Here is a 16,388-nt window from a genome sequence, read left to right as displayed (position 1 = left end):
CCACAGCCGCTCCACTCAACAGTCAGAACCACAGCTACTAAAGCATGAAAATGGTGTTGTTATATCTTCTGAAAAGTACACCCAATATATTTATATATATATATATATATATAAAACAACCTCCCAAGTATGGCAATGGAAAGTATTAATAAAAAAGTAATGGAGTCATATCGGTGCGTTAGTCTCCTTTTTTTGTTGTGAAGAAAATGTCAATGCAAAGATGTGTATGCAAAAGTAGTATCTTGTATTAGATCTAAAAGGGGCTTTTTATCAATTGGATATTTATTATAGAATTTCACAAAGTTAATATGTTTTCATGACCATATTTATTATTGAGTGTTGATATATCTCGTCAATTTTTTATTTGTTCTCTATAATAAAGGTAATCACACAACAAATAGTATTTTTTATTCTACATTTACACAGAATTTAAAGGATACTAACTAGAAGAAGAGTAAAATACAAAAATCTCTCTAAATACTCTCTTAAAATATACTTTGGTCTCTCTTATTTCAAAATCAATTGTTTCATCCCTTTGACCATCCAATATCAATAATCAAACAATTAATAAAATGTTAAAATCCTAAAATACCCATTTTCCTTTCCCTAACTAACTTGATTGTCTTCTAAATTCTCTCTTTCCACTCTTTCTCTCTTTGTTACTTCTCATCAGTATCCATCACCACCTCCATCTCTGCTTTCTTTTTTCTGTTTTGTTGATTGTAAAACTCAATAGCAACAAAAGTTTAACAAAAGTTTTAAAATAAAATCGCTAATAGGTCCGTATCTTAATGATAATGATTTTAGGTTCTAACCATGGTGGTGCGTGGAGATGGAAGCAGGGGGAGATCAAATTGGGAGAGTTACAGGAAGAAGGGGAAGAAAAAGAAAGAAACCATTGTGTTTTTCGACACCAGCAAAAAAAAGAAAGGATGGGAAAGAACAAGAAAATAAAAAAAATAAGGAAAACAGTTAAAAATTATACCTAATTTAATTAGAATATTAACTTAATTTTTTTTAGATTTTTGTTTTTTCATTTCAAAATTATGAGTTTTGTTAATTATGAATAAAATAATACTAATAATATATTTCTTTCTTTTAAGTTTTCATTGTTTCATCCTTATGTGTCCTTTTTTTTATTTTTTAGGTCAACAAACATTGAATAAAAAATATTATTATTATTTAATTAAATTAGATTATAATATTCTTTATATTTTTTTATTTTTTAATTACTTGAAGGTAATTATAACTTTTTTATTTGTAAATAAACACCTGACTAATGGTAACAAATAGACAATGGGTTAAACAATGTATTTTAAAACAAGAGGTGTCAAAGTGTAATTTGAAAGTGTATTGGGGGGTTTGCATTTTACCCTTAAAAAGTATATATAACTAATTTTGATTCCTATGTTGAGTTACTGAAGCGAATTTTGTTGTATTTGTCCTTTACCACCTGTCATGAGGTTGTCCTTGTGTGGGCGGATTAATTTTCTTGCGGTTTTCAGAGCTCTTTGCTTTTCTTGAATGAAATTTGCATTCATTTTACGTACCAAAAAGATGAACAAGAACCATCGGTAGGCGCAGATCTATGAGCCGAAATGCGAAACAGAATGGGGGCTGTATATGGCAACTTATTTAATAAATTAAGACACCATTTCATTGATATTTTTCTGAAAATTAATCGAAAAAAATAAAAAAAAATGTAGAAAACGGTGTAATTTGACATGTTCGACTTATTATAAAATGTACGGATCTTGTAATTTATATTTTTATTAAATATCAAGCGATGATAACTTGGGGAAGTAACTATTAGTTATCATATATATGGCCCAAAAAATTGGAATCCTGAAATCTTCAGTGTTGAAATACTCCATCTTCTTAGGTTACCTCCGCTTGCTTTACTATTTAAAGCATCGAATGAACTTGAGTTAATTAAGTCCTTTCAACTTGGGACGTTCGTCATAACACCTAACATAAAGTTGTAACCGATCTGCGGATCCTCCAAACAATTTTATCAGTTAGCTTTTCTGGTTGTCTTGCAAATTTTTGGTACATGGGCACCATTTCGAACAGGCTTATCATCATTTGTTCAATGTGTCAGATCTTAGCAGTCCTCTCGTCGCCTGGTATCTGCTCTGCAGCAAATGTTTCCGCTGTTTTTGTTTTTGGAGATTCTCTGGTTGAGGCAGGAAACAACTACTACATTAACACCATTGCAAAGCCAGGGTATCCAAATGGTATTGACTTTGCGAAAGGGAGTCCATCCGGACGATATACCAATGCTCGAACAGTTGCTGACATTATAGGCAAGTCTTGCAATTCCTTTGTAAATATAAGCCGTGTTGCGCCTCAGCTAATTTCCCAAAATTTGTGTTTCAGCAGAAGAGGAATTGGGTTTTGAAAATTACTCTCCTCCTTACCTGGCTCCTAATACAACTGGAGATGTGATTTTAAAAGGTGTCAACTATGCCTCTTCTGGAGCAGGAATTTTGACTATTACCGGCTCAATTTTTGTAAGATTCCTTCTTCATTTTTCCTTCTCAGTAAGGGTTTCATTTTTCCATTTTAAAGATATTGATTATGATTGTAGGCTTGAACAACCTTCGAGCCTTAGTAGTCGCAACATTGGAGTTACCATACATACATGTTAAAGTGAATCTTCGGTCAAGTAGTTTTGACTTATTTGTCAAGTAAATCCTTATAAGGGAATGAGGGAGCTAGGAATGGGGAAGATCGATTTCATATGACACTGATGAATGGGATGGATTATTATTGTAGGGTGAGCGTGTTTGCATGGATAAACAAGTCAGTTACTTTGCAAAAACTAGGCAAGACATCATCTTAAGACTCGGCGCAACAGCGGGTCGAATACTGCTCAGAGAGGCACTCTACCTTCTCGCAATTGGCGCCAACGATATCTTATTCCAGCAGATTTCTACAACGCAGGATATTACTCAATATCTGGATGATGTGCTTTCCAAATTCAAATCCCAACTCATAGTAATGTCTCTTCCAGCTTACTCTCTCATTTCATTCCAACTATATATGCTTATAATTGAAATCTTACTGCAAAAATGCATTACTATCATTGTAGACTCTTTATAATTTGGATGCTAGGAAGATTATAGTGACAGGATCCCCTCCCGTGGGGTGCATCCCTTTTGAGAGAGATGTACGTTCATCTCCCGACAGTTGTGTTTCCTCCGTGAATGACCTGGCCAAGTTATATAACTCTAGATTGAAGAGCCTGCTCCAAAAGCTTACAACCAATCTTCCAGGATCAACATTTGTTTATGTCGATAATTTTGCAATATTGGAGGATATCATGGACAACTATAGATCATATGGTGATTCACATTTTTCTTTTGACACTATGAAAAGATTGGAATTTTGAAAATGACTTAAATGTGCAGTCTTTACTGCTCCTTGATGACATATTTTTCCTTCTTTTCCAGGATTTGAGAGTGTAGACTCTGCTTGTTGTCGAGTAATTGGGCGGCGTGGTGGTCTAGTCCCATGCGGATCTTTATCTCGAGTCTGTCCAGACAGAACAAAGTTTGTCTTTTGGGATCCATTCCATCCAACAGAATCTGCTAATCTGATTGGAGCAAAGCATGCATTGGATGGTGGCCTTCAATATGTTTCACCCATGAACATCCGACAGCTTGCTAATGCTTGATCAGCAACCTATTCAAATAATCTGAATAAAATGTTTTTTTTTTAAAGGTGAATTGATTAACCTCATACCCAGCACTTGTCATTGTGAGTCTCACACAATCTGAATAAAATGTTAAAGCAATATGAAAAATTGATGACTTCCAAGAATAACAGATAAGGAATCCCTTCCTAACACAATATGTACTACCTGGTGTAACATTTGAATTTATGTCAATCAAGCTAACCTTATTCATTCATTACTATTTCTTTAGGTTAAAGAAATAAAATCATAGTAAAAGCATTTCTCAAAATCTAAAATAACATTGTAATTTGAATGTTGCTACTGTGGATCCGACCCATACCCGCCAATCATCACCTCCGTGGAATAACACGTGGGCAAAAATAATCAAATGAAGCTTTTGTTGTTTGTTTTTAACTCTAAGGAAGGATGGTTTTCTATACCAAACACTCTAAGAGAAGGAGCAAGGTAGTTCGGTAGAGGGAAAGAAATTGCAAAAGTTAATAAAATGTATTTTATATAGTATGGTAATTCTTTAAATTAATGAAGGATATTTTTGTTTATTAATATTTTTATTCTATTCCTTATCTCTTGGAATAGTGTCTTGATATTGGTTAATCTCTTATCTCTCATTCTTTCCAACCAAATAAAGTGTTAAAAAAAAAAATTGAGAATAGAGGGGAGTAATTATTCCATTCCCCAACCAAACATGCTGTAACATCATGCGAATCTTTTTCATAATTGAAAAATCACACAAGTACTCGATAGAGATAATTTTTATTATGTAAATTCTCCAAAATAATAATAATAAAGATAAAATTCAAAAAAAAATCGATCACACAAAAAAAAAAACAGAAAAATTATAAAATACAAAAAAAAATCAATCACACAAAAAAAACAGAAAAATTTACATGGTGGTTTGACTTTTGGCTATATTCTCATATTGAACAATTGTTTTATTATTAATAAATTAAAGTAAAATACAATCTTTCTCAACAGTTTCTCAAACCAACTTAAAGACCTCTCATTCTGCCACTAGCACTTAATAGATACAAGGTGTTTCCTTTTTAGGGTTCCTAAAAATATTAATAATCTTTTAAAGCCTAAAGATCCATTATTACAATATAAAAAGTCCAAATTATAATAAGATTAAAGTTCAATGCAGAATAAAAAATTTAAAACAGTATAACTACTTAATGTTGTACACAAATTAGAATTTTTGAATAAAATTTTAAATTCTTGTCAATTGAAAACTCAACAATCTTCACCTTTGACTTATTTGATGACAATATAATTATTAGATTTAAATTAAAAATTTATAATGTTACAATACGTAAAAAGTGATTTATCAATTTATTTGAGCCGGTGATCAATTGCTCAAGACTGTAGACATATTTAATATCATTACATGAATGCAAAGAATTGGGATTCAACAAATTCTTCCCGTCACCAAGGATCCCAAATTATAAGCAACTTTATATTATTCCATCTTGTGAAACCATGGCATTTCCTGTGCAATTGCAACCAAACCATTATAATTCCTTGGATCTTGAAAACCAATAGATTGTTAGAGCTGGCATAGCACCGTTTTTAGTTTCTTAAAAACTTTTGTATGAATTGCAAACGCGATGTCAAATAAGTTAAGGCTTTTTTTTTAAGTTTAAGTTCAAGTTGATGTTTTAATGTAAGTGAACACAAACTTTGGTCATATATAATTTGTTCAAATGTCAATTTCTAGCACAATAACTTTTCAATTGGGCCAAAATGCCAGCAGTGATAGGCATCACCTATTGCTACTCTCCCTGAGCCTAGGTTGTTGTTAGAGTGGCAAAAGTATATATAGATTGTGAAGCCATAGCCGACTTTTTGTCTATGCATATTGAGACAGGAAAATTGTAAGTTGCTCGAAAATATATATATATATATATATATAAAAGATGAATAAAATTTTTATTATTGTTTCTGTTCTTTTTTTTAAATCAAATTATTTAAAATACATAACTAGAATAGAAGAAAAATTGTGGTAGGTGCAGATCTAGGAAAATAACAAAGTGATGGCCTATAAAACAATGTAAATCGTATTATTGGCTGCGGACCATGTGTAAAACTGTAGAGTTGCACTGTGTAGGCAACTTGTTGTTAAATAGTGGCAGACATATGTGACACAACAGAGTTTTGTTGTCGGGGTTATTAAATAATACTAATATATATGCAAGCTGCCTTTGCCTTTGACATGGTAAGAAAACTTATGTCATGAAACCTAAGAAGTGATATTATAGTAATTACCATATTAATGGTTTTTGTTAAATGAGAATATATTTATACATAGTCTATTAATAGTTGGATGAATAATGTATCAATAATTAATTAAAAATATACGTTAATGTGATGAATTTTTAAATATATTTAAATAAAATATTAAAATTTATTGAAATTATTTAATATTTTTGATACATGATGTGTTTATTAAAATGTTTTATTGATTTAATTGTTTAATTTTCAAGTTCTTACTAAAATTGTCTTTCATAAGAAATTTAAAAACATAGTGTTTAAAAAGTCTCTAAATTATTCAAAAAAATTCAAATAAATCTTTATACTTTTATTATGTTTAATCAAATTTTTATATTTTTACTTTTAATTAAATAAGTCCGTATATTTTTTATTTAGAGTCAAATTAGTTCTTATGATTAATAGTTAACTTAATCAAAATATCACTTATCATTTTATACTATGTGACACTAACATAGTCTGCTAAAATCTCATAGTTGATGATGGCATGATATGCTAATATAACATGATAACATTATCATGTGGTATTTTTTATCTTTCTCGTTAAAGCCACACCAGTGTTATGCAGATATAAAATGACAAATAATATTTTAATTAATAAAAATTAATCAATTATTAATTATAAGAGCTTATTTGATTCAAAATAAAAGTATATAAATTTGATTAAACACAATAAAAAAATAAAAATTTATTTAAGTTTTCTTAATTAGTTTTAAAATTTTTTTCGAGTATTAGGTCAAATTTAAATTAAGGAACTCCTGCTAAGTCTTACTCTTTATATTAACATCAATTAATATAATCTTAGTAATCAATCACATTTTAAGATTGAAAACTCGAGATGGTATATTAATGCGGCTGTCTCATTCTTCGTTCCTAGTACCCATAGTACCTTTGCTTGCTTTACCATTTAATGCATCAATGTAACAATCTGTCTTTAATAAGTCCTTTCCCACCTCCCAGTTTGCTGGATGGCTACAAGCATAAAAGACTACTGTTTATCTCTGCAAATACATCCAAATCAATCTACAAATTAGTTTTCTTGAGGGGATTTTCTGGTACATTTTTGGTAAAATGGGCACCAATTTGAACAGGGTTTTCATCATCCATGTAATTTATCAGATTTTAGCCATCCATTACTCGCCAGGCACCTGCTCTGCACAAAATGTTTCTGCTGCTTTTATATTTGGAGATTCTCTGGTTGATGTAGGCAACAACTACTACATTGACACAGATGCAATGCCAATGTTTCCAAATGGTATTGACTTTGTGAATGGAAGTCCATCCGGACGATATACCAACGCTAGAACAATTGGTGACATTATAGGCAAGTTTTGCTCTTCTTTTGTGAAGTAACCTCAGATAATTATCAGATCATGATATATATTATGGGAAAAACTTAGGATGCTGTTGAGAGCTTCGTTATTTTTTAAAATTTTTTGTTTCCGCAGAAGAGGAAATAGGCTTTAAGAATTTCACTCCTCCTTACCTGAACCCGAATACTACCGGAGATGTGATTTTGAAAGGTGTCAACTACGCTTCTTCTGGATCAGGAATTCTTAATTCCACTGGATCAGTCTTTGTAAGATTATCTCTTTCCTCTTTTATTTATTGGTAAAGGATTTCATTTCCCGTTTTATAGAGTTAAAATGTGATTACAGCCTTTTACCTCAGTAGTTATTCAAAATTTGATTAATGGAATTCGTTGCATTATTTTTTAGGGTGCTCCAATTTGCATGGATCAACAAATCAACAACTTCGCAAAGACTAGGCAAGACATCATCTCAAGAATCGGTGCTCCAGCAGCTCAGGGACTGCTTACACAGGCATTCTACTTGGTTGTGATTGGCTCAAATGATATCTTCTCGGCGGAGGCTTCCACTTCTCGTGATGTTTATTTGGATAATTTAATTTCCAAATTTCAATCCCAACTCACAGTAAATATTTCTTCAAACTAACTCCTATCTTCAACTATGTGTTACATGTATAATAGCTAAAATCTAACAACAAAAATTGCAATTCTACCTTGTAGACTCTTTACAGTTTGGATGCAAGAAAGATCGCAGTGACAAATGCCCCTGTCGTTGGGTGCATCCCTTTTGAGAAAGATTTACATTCATCCCAAGGTGGTTGTGTTGATTTCCTGAATGAATTAGCCAAGTTATATAACACTAGGCTGAAGAGCCTACTCCAAGAGCTTACAACAAATCTTGCAGGATCAACATTTGTTTATCTAGATCTTTACGCAATTTCAGAGGACATATTACAGAACTATAAATCATATGGTAATTTACGTTTGCCCTTTGACGTTGATATGATATTGGAATCTGGAAATGGGAAATGTTTGAAATTTGCATCTCCTAATACTCTTTGATGCGCTTGTCTGTCTGGGTTTTTTTCTTCTTGTTTCAGGATTTGAAAATGCAGAATCTGCTTGTTGTCAAGTAATTGGACAACATGGTGGTCTAGTTCCATGCGAGTCTTTCTCTCGAGTTTGTCGAGACAGAACCAAGTATGTCTTCTGGGATCCATTCCATCCAACAGAGACTGCTAATCTGATTACAGCAAAGCATGCACTAGATGGTGGCCTCAACTACGTTTCGCCAATCAACATTCGACAACTTATGAATTCTTGAGCAACCTTTAAAATGCATTGAATTCGATATGAGGATTCAGATCGATATGAAACCCATCAATCGAATAATAAATTAATGTATTACATCAATTTTAATATTACGGAATCCCTTCCCAACACTATGCATTACTTTTGCTATCAATTTTAATAGTACGTTGAAAGGAAGACCAAAAACAAAAAAACAAAAAGCAGTTTGGCTGTGCTGACCGACAGAGAGGACGGCGACTGTTGTGGAGGAAGCCAACGATTGTAGAGCTAGGGTTTGCTTAGAGAGAAGGGGGGAGAGGCGGATGAGGAAGAGAGAGAACAAGAGGAAAATGAGGAAAAAGAAAATTTTTTTATACGGTAAGATTAAGAATTTCACAAGATAAGCAGGATTATTTTTGTTTACAATTATTTAGACTTTATTTCTTGAAATTCCAAATAATTAATACTAAGTGGATCAGTATTAACTATTCCAATCTCTCCCTGAGTGTCATTTCTAGGAAAGACCGTTTTGAAGTTGGATTTTAAACCAAACTAATTGGGCCTCACATTAGAATAAGAGAAAATAGAATAATCATTCTCCCGATTAAACATGTTATAAGAATATATTTCATATATCATATTATTAACGGTAAAATATCTCTATTTTTTAAAATATTAATTGAAATTATATGAAAATTTATGAATTTAAAAAAAAATTCTGTCCAAAAAAATAATTTTCAATAGATACGTAGGTCCAACTGTTAATATTCTATCAATTCGATGACATGATAATAGATAAAAAAAATTATCCTTGATTAATTTTAAAATTTATTATTATATAATTTTATTAATTAAAAAAAAAAAAAGCTCCCCATCAAGGGAGCAATGAAGCTCTCCTCCCTTGGGAGCACCAATCTAGTACTCCTTTCCTTTGGGAGCACCAACCAGTGCTCTCCTCCCTTTGGTGCTCCCTATTTTTTTTAAAAAATATAATAATAATTTTTTAAATTAATAAATAAAGAAAGAGCATTTTAATTTTTTCATAATTTTTGTTAATAATGTTTGCACTCTTGAGACAGAGTGTCCATTTCGAAAACTAATAGACTCATTTGATATTTCGATTAAAATTTAAGGAATGAAAATATTTTAATCTATTATTAAATATTAGAAAGGGTTATCATTAAAGGAATTTTTTTTCCTTAAGCATAACAAAGGTTTCCAATTAAAAAAAGTTTTTCCAATTAAAAAAAGTTTACTTTTCTTTAATTATGCTACTCATCAAGATTTTATTAATGGGACAGAGAGATGGAGCATATTCTCAGAAACAGAAAATTTTTGTACATGCGCAAGTGGAGTGGTTTAAGTGAATAAAACGAATAAACATCAATAATTTAATTACATAATAAAATAAGCCTTCCTTTCCCATATTCTCTTTATTTGGTATTGTCGTGTGTATTATAGTAAGAGGTAGAAGATTTACGACGATATGAAAGCCTTCCTTTTTAGGGATCAATTTAGAGTTTTAGGGCTGGTTTGGCATCATGTTTAGGGTTTAGAGTTACAAATGCAATGTCATTTATTTTAACATTTTCAGCTCAAATTGGCCTAATTTTTACTAATAACTATAATAAAGTTCCATCATCATTATTGTTCAAATCCAGTTTTCTAGCAAACAATTTTTCTTTAAGAGCCGAAATGCCAAATAAAATGGGGCTGTACATGGACCACATCTTAACCTGTATCGTAATTATCTATGCAGCTTATTAATATTGCACAAGACTTGGGTTAATATTCTCATAAGATTGACTATAAATTGTATGTATAATTTTCATAATTTATTTTCAAATTCATATATAAAATATGACGTAATTATTTATGCAATTTACTGGTGAGTCTCTTCAATTTTTTTTATTAAAAATAGTTAAATAAAGTAATATTAAAAATAAATATTTTTTTTGAAAAGTATATTAAAAATAAATATTATTAGACTGATTAAATGAATACATAGATGAATGATATATAAAAAATTAATTAAAAATACTTATCTACCTAAATTTGACTTTTTTTCTCTAGAATTTTGGTAATAAATCATTTTTATGTGGGTTTGGGTTTTTTTTCCCATGGGGATCGTTATTTACTTCCTACTCTCTAGATTATCTTGGCTTGCTTTAGCATTCAATGCGTCAAGATAACTTGTATATATATATATATCTATATTATATATAAAAGGAGGATCAGGTTTTACTGTTTCAATTCTTTTTTATTGTTGGCGTAATTAAATGACAAGTGTCACTCAATTGCATGGTTTGCTCTCTCTTTTTTTTTCCCTTTCCCTCTACGAAACGATGTCGTTTTTTACCCTTTTTCCCATCCCCTTCTGTTGTTTGTTTTATGGAAGCGGTGTCGTTTTGGCCTTAGCTATGTTTATTTTGTTTTCTGTTTGATTTCTTTCAGGCGGTCGATCGTTTTAGGGTTTTTTTTCCCTCTTTCTATTTGTGTCGAATCAAAGGAGAAGAACGTTGCGAAGGTTCATACAGTGGAGAGCTATTGACAGATCAAATTAGGAAGAGAAGAAAGTTTTTTAAGCTGGGGATGAAAAGAAGCGATATTTTAAAGTTTTAACGGGATCAGAGGGCAGAGGAATAGGAATTAAAGAATACATAGTTGAATCGACATTGGCTTTTTTTTTTACGTAAATCGGTTAAGTTAGATTGTTCGTTTGTTGTTAAGTTATAAAAAGTTGAAACAGTAAGTTGTTGAAGGATTTTGTAGGTGGAGAGGACAAAGACAAAAGAGTTAATGAATTAGTGATTCTACAAGCTTTTGGTTTGTCGTTTTGGGGTTGGTCAGTTGTTTTTTGTTTGATTTTGAGCAACGGCAACTGAATAGATCGTTATTTGTTGATTGGGATGGTTGCTGAGAAGAGCTGATGGGTTCCATTAGGTTGTTAGGGTTTTGTTTGTTTTTGAAACTGTGTCGTTTTAATCATTGGAAAGAGTTAAAAGATAAAATATATGCAAATTTTTTGCTTCTTAGTCGGTCATATCAATTGTCAGTTACCTTGACTTTTATGTCTAATTTTTATCTTCATGCAGGGACTGCTATTGACCGGTTAGTTCTCTTTGTGAGAACTTTTTACAATTCTTCCAATTGTCTTGGCTTATTCTATTATAGATATCACAGTTATTTGTTTATATTTATAAAAGTGACGTTTGGCTTCTAAAGTACTCTTTGCTCTTTTGGTTTCTATACCTTCTGTTGTTTTCTGTTCTTCTATTCTGTCACTTTCGAAAGGTGTTAATTTTTGTTTATAATTGTTTTTTTGCCTTGATTGATTATCGATGGTTCATTTTTTTTTGTTTTCATATTGTAGTTAATTGTTTTTATTTGTAAGAAAGACTTTTACCTTTTGCAATACTCTTTGCTGCTTTTTTTTTTCTGTAAATTGGGTTATTTGGTTTTTGCACTTTCCATCAGTTTGATAAGATTCTATGTTTTAGTTATTATTCTTTTTTGTTTTTTTATTGATTATAATTCATTAATTTGTTCTCTTGAATGGTATGATATTTTTCTATGTTTTGTTATTTCTGTGTGCATATAACATTTAGTTTGACCATACATATAAGCTGCAAAAATTGTTTGTTTTCTTTGAGTTAGTTTTTCTGTTATGCTTTCATTGTGCTTTAAGTAATAGCGATACCTCTTTTTTCTTTAATAGTTTATTCTTTTGCTTATTTCATATGATTTTGATTTTCATCAGTTTTCATTATAAGAAACTTAAATATGAAGCGTTTCAATTTTTTCCTTTTTTTATATTTTTTTATTCTGTTAATTTTAAAATATTTATTGTTACAGTTTGTAGGTTTAAGCTGTGTGATTAATACAGGGTATGCTTTCTTTAATTTTTTATTATGATGGAATTAATGTTGGTGTTTTTCTATTCCATCACTATTGAAAGGTCTTCATTTTTATAAATTATTGTTCATTTCCCTTGGTTGATTACAATGGTTTGTTTTTTTTTTTTGTTTTGATATTATAGTTAATTGTTTTTATTTGTAAGAGAGACTTTTACCTCTTCAAATACTATTTCCTGCTTTTCGTTTCTGTAAATTGTGCTGTTTGGTTTTTCTGCTTTCCATCAGTTTGAAAAGATTCTATGTTTTTTGTTATTGCTCTTTTTTTTTTTGTTTGATCATGATTCATTAATTTGTTCCATTGAATAGTATAATTTTCTCCTATCTTTTGTTGCTTTTCTGTGGATATAACATTTAGTTTGACCATACATATCAGCTGCAGAAATTGTTTATTTTCTTTGAGTAAGTTTTTCTGTGATGCTTTCATTGTCCTTTAACTAATAACGATACATGTTTTTTCTTTAGTAGTTTATTCTTTTGGTTATTTGATATGATTTTGATTTTCATCAATTTTCATTACAAGATACTTAAATATAAAGTGTTTCAGCTTTTCCCCTTTTTTTTGCATTTTTTTTGTTAATTTTCAAATATTGATTGGTATATTCTGTAGGTTTGAACTGTGCGGTTAATACATTGTATGCTTTCTTTAATTTTTTATTATGATGGAATTAATGTTGATGTTTTTCTATTTCATCACTCTCGAAAGGTTTATTTTTTGTTTATTATTGTTTTTATGGCTTGATTGATTATGATGGTTTGTTTTTCCTGTTTTGATATTATAGTTGATTCTTTTTATTTGTAAGAGAAACTTTTACTTTTTCCAATACTATTTGCTATTTTTTCTTTTTGGAAATTCTGTTGTTTGGTTTTTCTGCTTTCCATCAGTTTGAGAACATTCTATGTTTTTTGTTATTACTCTTTTTTTTATTGATCATAATTCATTAATTTGTTTGCTTCAATAGTTTTCTATGTGTTGTTGCTGCACAAATTGTTTATTTTCTTTAAGTTTTTTGTCATGCTTTCATTATCTTTTAACTAATAACGATACCTCTTTTTTATTTAGTAGTTTATTCTTTTGGTTATTTAATATCATTCTGATTTTCATCAGTTTTCATTATAACATAGTTAAATATGAAGTGTTTGAATTTTTTCCTTTTTTATTTTTTTTATTCTGTTAAATTTCAAATATTTATTGCTATATTCTGTAGGTTTGAACTGTGTGGTTAATACATTGTATGTTTTCTTTAATTTTTTATTATAATGGAATTAATGTTCAACTTATTGTCAACATATTGAAATTTTCATTACCGTATTTTCATGTATACTTTTATTGTGGCAGTTTCCTCGAGTTATTGTTTGAACATATTGTCCACATATTTGAGACATTGCTTTTAGAGAAAATCTGTTGACAGTAAGTTTCTATTATTTATTCATTACTTATTGCTTATTTTTTTTCTTTTAATTAATAACAATTAAATGTTTGATTTTATTGTTATTCTATTAGTTTGGTGGTAAGTATTAACGATTATTTCTGTGTACCATATCTTCTCTTGGTCAATTATTATCTCTATGATTTATCTTATACAATTGTCATTGTATACAAAATTTGTTCTGCAGTTAATTCTTTTTTCTGTTGGTGGCATACAAGTATAGATGTTAAGTATTGCTTAAACATTAATCATGATTGTATAATTTTCCAGTTACTTTTTGTAAGATGACTATTGTATAATGTTGCTTACATATGTTTTGTCTGTTTACTATAAATACATTGAAAACTATATGTGATATAAGTTAATTTATTTAACAAATATTTAATATATATTGTATATTCTACATATATAATGTCATATGAACGTGTGAGAAAAAGAAGAACATATAAACGGGTTACTCAGTCTGTTCAATTTCCTGTTGGTTTATCAAACAATCTTTTTGATGTACCTTTTGTTGAAAACCCAATATTTCCATTTAGTATGCAACAAAATCTTGTCACAACTAATACTAATGTGATCAAAATTGTTAACAAAGTCAGTATTTATAATGATTTAAACAATAGTTATTCAGGTGATTATGAGCATAATGCTAATACATCTGATTTTCATTTTGAAAATCTATATGATGTTCAAATCATTGGTCATGAATCTCTACAGTCTTTAGGAGCATCTGATTTTGATTATGAAAATTTATATGATGTACCTATTATGGATGATAGATTCATGACAACTATTATATCGAGGAGAATTCAAGAAGGAGAACTTCATGTTGAAGGTACATGCATAAGTTTAATGATTCTTAGGTGATAATATAGTCTTTTTGTACGATTCTCAAGCAATTTTTTGTTCAGATATTGTTTATGAGTCTATATTTTTTGGCCCTTTTCAAAAGATCAAGCGTGTGATAGGATTCTTTCTTCTCGAGTTGTACGATATGAACAAATAAATGAAAACTCAAACCAATTAAGGTTTAGTGGACATACAAGTAAGTGACGTTTGAATTATAATTTGCTTTTCCTAATTTCTGAATATTAACTTTGTAATTTGTGTAACATATTATTTACTATCACTCACATAATAGGAAAATAATTTTCAACATTTAACTTTGGTGGACCAACCTCTGTTTGTCCCTTTTGTGGTGCTATAATGTGGTATGAGGAAAGAGTTCATACAACTCAAGCCACAGCTTTTTGTACATTTACATTATGCTGTCAGCAAGGTACAGTTCGATTACCTTCATTTAAGTGTACACCACATTTCTTAGATGTTTTGCTAGATTACAAAGGAAATAGTAGAAGTAGTAAATTTAGAGAAAACATTAGCATTTACAAATCTATATTTCAATTTACTTCTATTGGCGGTAGGATAGATAATAATATAAATAATAATGCCAGACCATATATATTTAGAATCAATGGTCAAAATCATCATCGTATTGGTTCTTTACTTCCTACAATAGGACATAAACCAAAATTTGCACAATTATATATATATGATACTGATAATGAGATATCAAATAGAATGTCTATATTTGCACATCAAAATACAAGTAATATAATAAATAAGTTTATAGTTGAAGGTTTAATCAAGATGTTTGATGAGACTAATGAAATAGTTAAAGTGTTTAGACAAGCTAGAGATCGGTGTGAAGAATCAGATAACATTTCAATTCAGCTTAAACTACTTGAAACTCGAAATAATCGAGACAAAAATTATGCAACTCCTACTGGATCAGAACTTGCAGGATTGATTGTAGGAGATGTAAGAGAATCTGACAATTATCGTGACATAATAGTTGAACATAAAACTGATGGACTTAAGCGAATAAGTGAGCTTCATCCATGTTTTATGGCAATGTAGTATCCTATATTGTTTCCATATGGAAATGATGGATATAGATTGGATATTAGTTATTTTGACTCTCATGTCAAGAAAAAACCAAAAAGAAAACAGATTTCAATGAGGGAATATTATGCTTATATCATTCAGCAACGAAATCCTAGCAAAAATACATTGCTCATAGGTGGTAGGCTATTTCAATAGTTTATCGTTGATGCCTTCTATGCAGTTGAAGAAATGAGATTACAGTTTGCAAGAAATAATCAAAAAACTTTAAGGACTGAAGTTTATCAAAGATTAAAAGATGTTGTGTCAAGAGGTGATTTAGAAGCTAATGTAGTTGGAAAACGTATAATATTACCTGCAACATTTACTGAAAGTGCACGGTATCTATTCCAGAATTATCAAGATGCAATGGCAATCTGTCGACATTTTGGATGTCCAGATTTGTTTATAACATTTACCTGTAATGCAAGATGGTCAGAAATCAATGAAGCTTTATCTATCATTCATGGTCAACAAGCACAAGATAGACTTGATATAGTTTCAAGAGTATTTAAATTAAAGCTTCGGTATTTCAT

At 30.0% G+C, this 16,388-nt stretch overlaps 2 protein-coding genes across 2 annotated transcripts; both read left to right on the top strand.

Annotated features, from left to right (window-relative positions):
* LOC18596404 (GDSL esterase/lipase At4g16230) lies at window positions 1,838-3,892 on the top strand. Its single transcript, XM_007024843.2, has 5 exons — window positions 1,838-2,306; window positions 2,383-2,513; window positions 2,779-3,000; window positions 3,095-3,347; window positions 3,456-3,892. Exons 1-5 carry the CDS (start codon window positions 2,054-2,056, stop codon window positions 3,677-3,679), a joined length of 1,083 nt encoding a protein of 360 aa, XP_007024905.2. The 5' UTR covers window positions 1,838-2,053; the 3' UTR covers window positions 3,680-3,892.
* On the top strand, window positions 6,977-8,710 carry LOC18596403 (GDSL esterase/lipase At4g16230). The gene is made up of 5 exons (XM_007024842.2): window positions 6,977-7,289; window positions 7,414-7,544; window positions 7,684-7,899; window positions 7,995-8,247; window positions 8,375-8,710. Exons 1-5 carry the CDS (start codon window positions 7,037-7,039, stop codon window positions 8,596-8,598), a joined length of 1,077 nt encoding a protein of 358 aa, XP_007024904.1. The 5' UTR covers window positions 6,977-7,036; the 3' UTR covers window positions 8,599-8,710.

This window comes from Theobroma cacao, chromosome 6 (genome assembly GCF_000208745.1).
Source record: "Theobroma cacao cultivar B97-61/B2 chromosome 6, Criollo_cocoa_genome_V2, whole genome shotgun sequence".
Lineage (NCBI taxonomy): Eukaryota > Viridiplantae > Streptophyta > Magnoliopsida > Malvales > Malvaceae > Theobroma > Theobroma cacao.
Note: the sequence above shows the minus strand (reverse complement) of the source record. Positions and strands in the feature narration are given on the sequence as shown.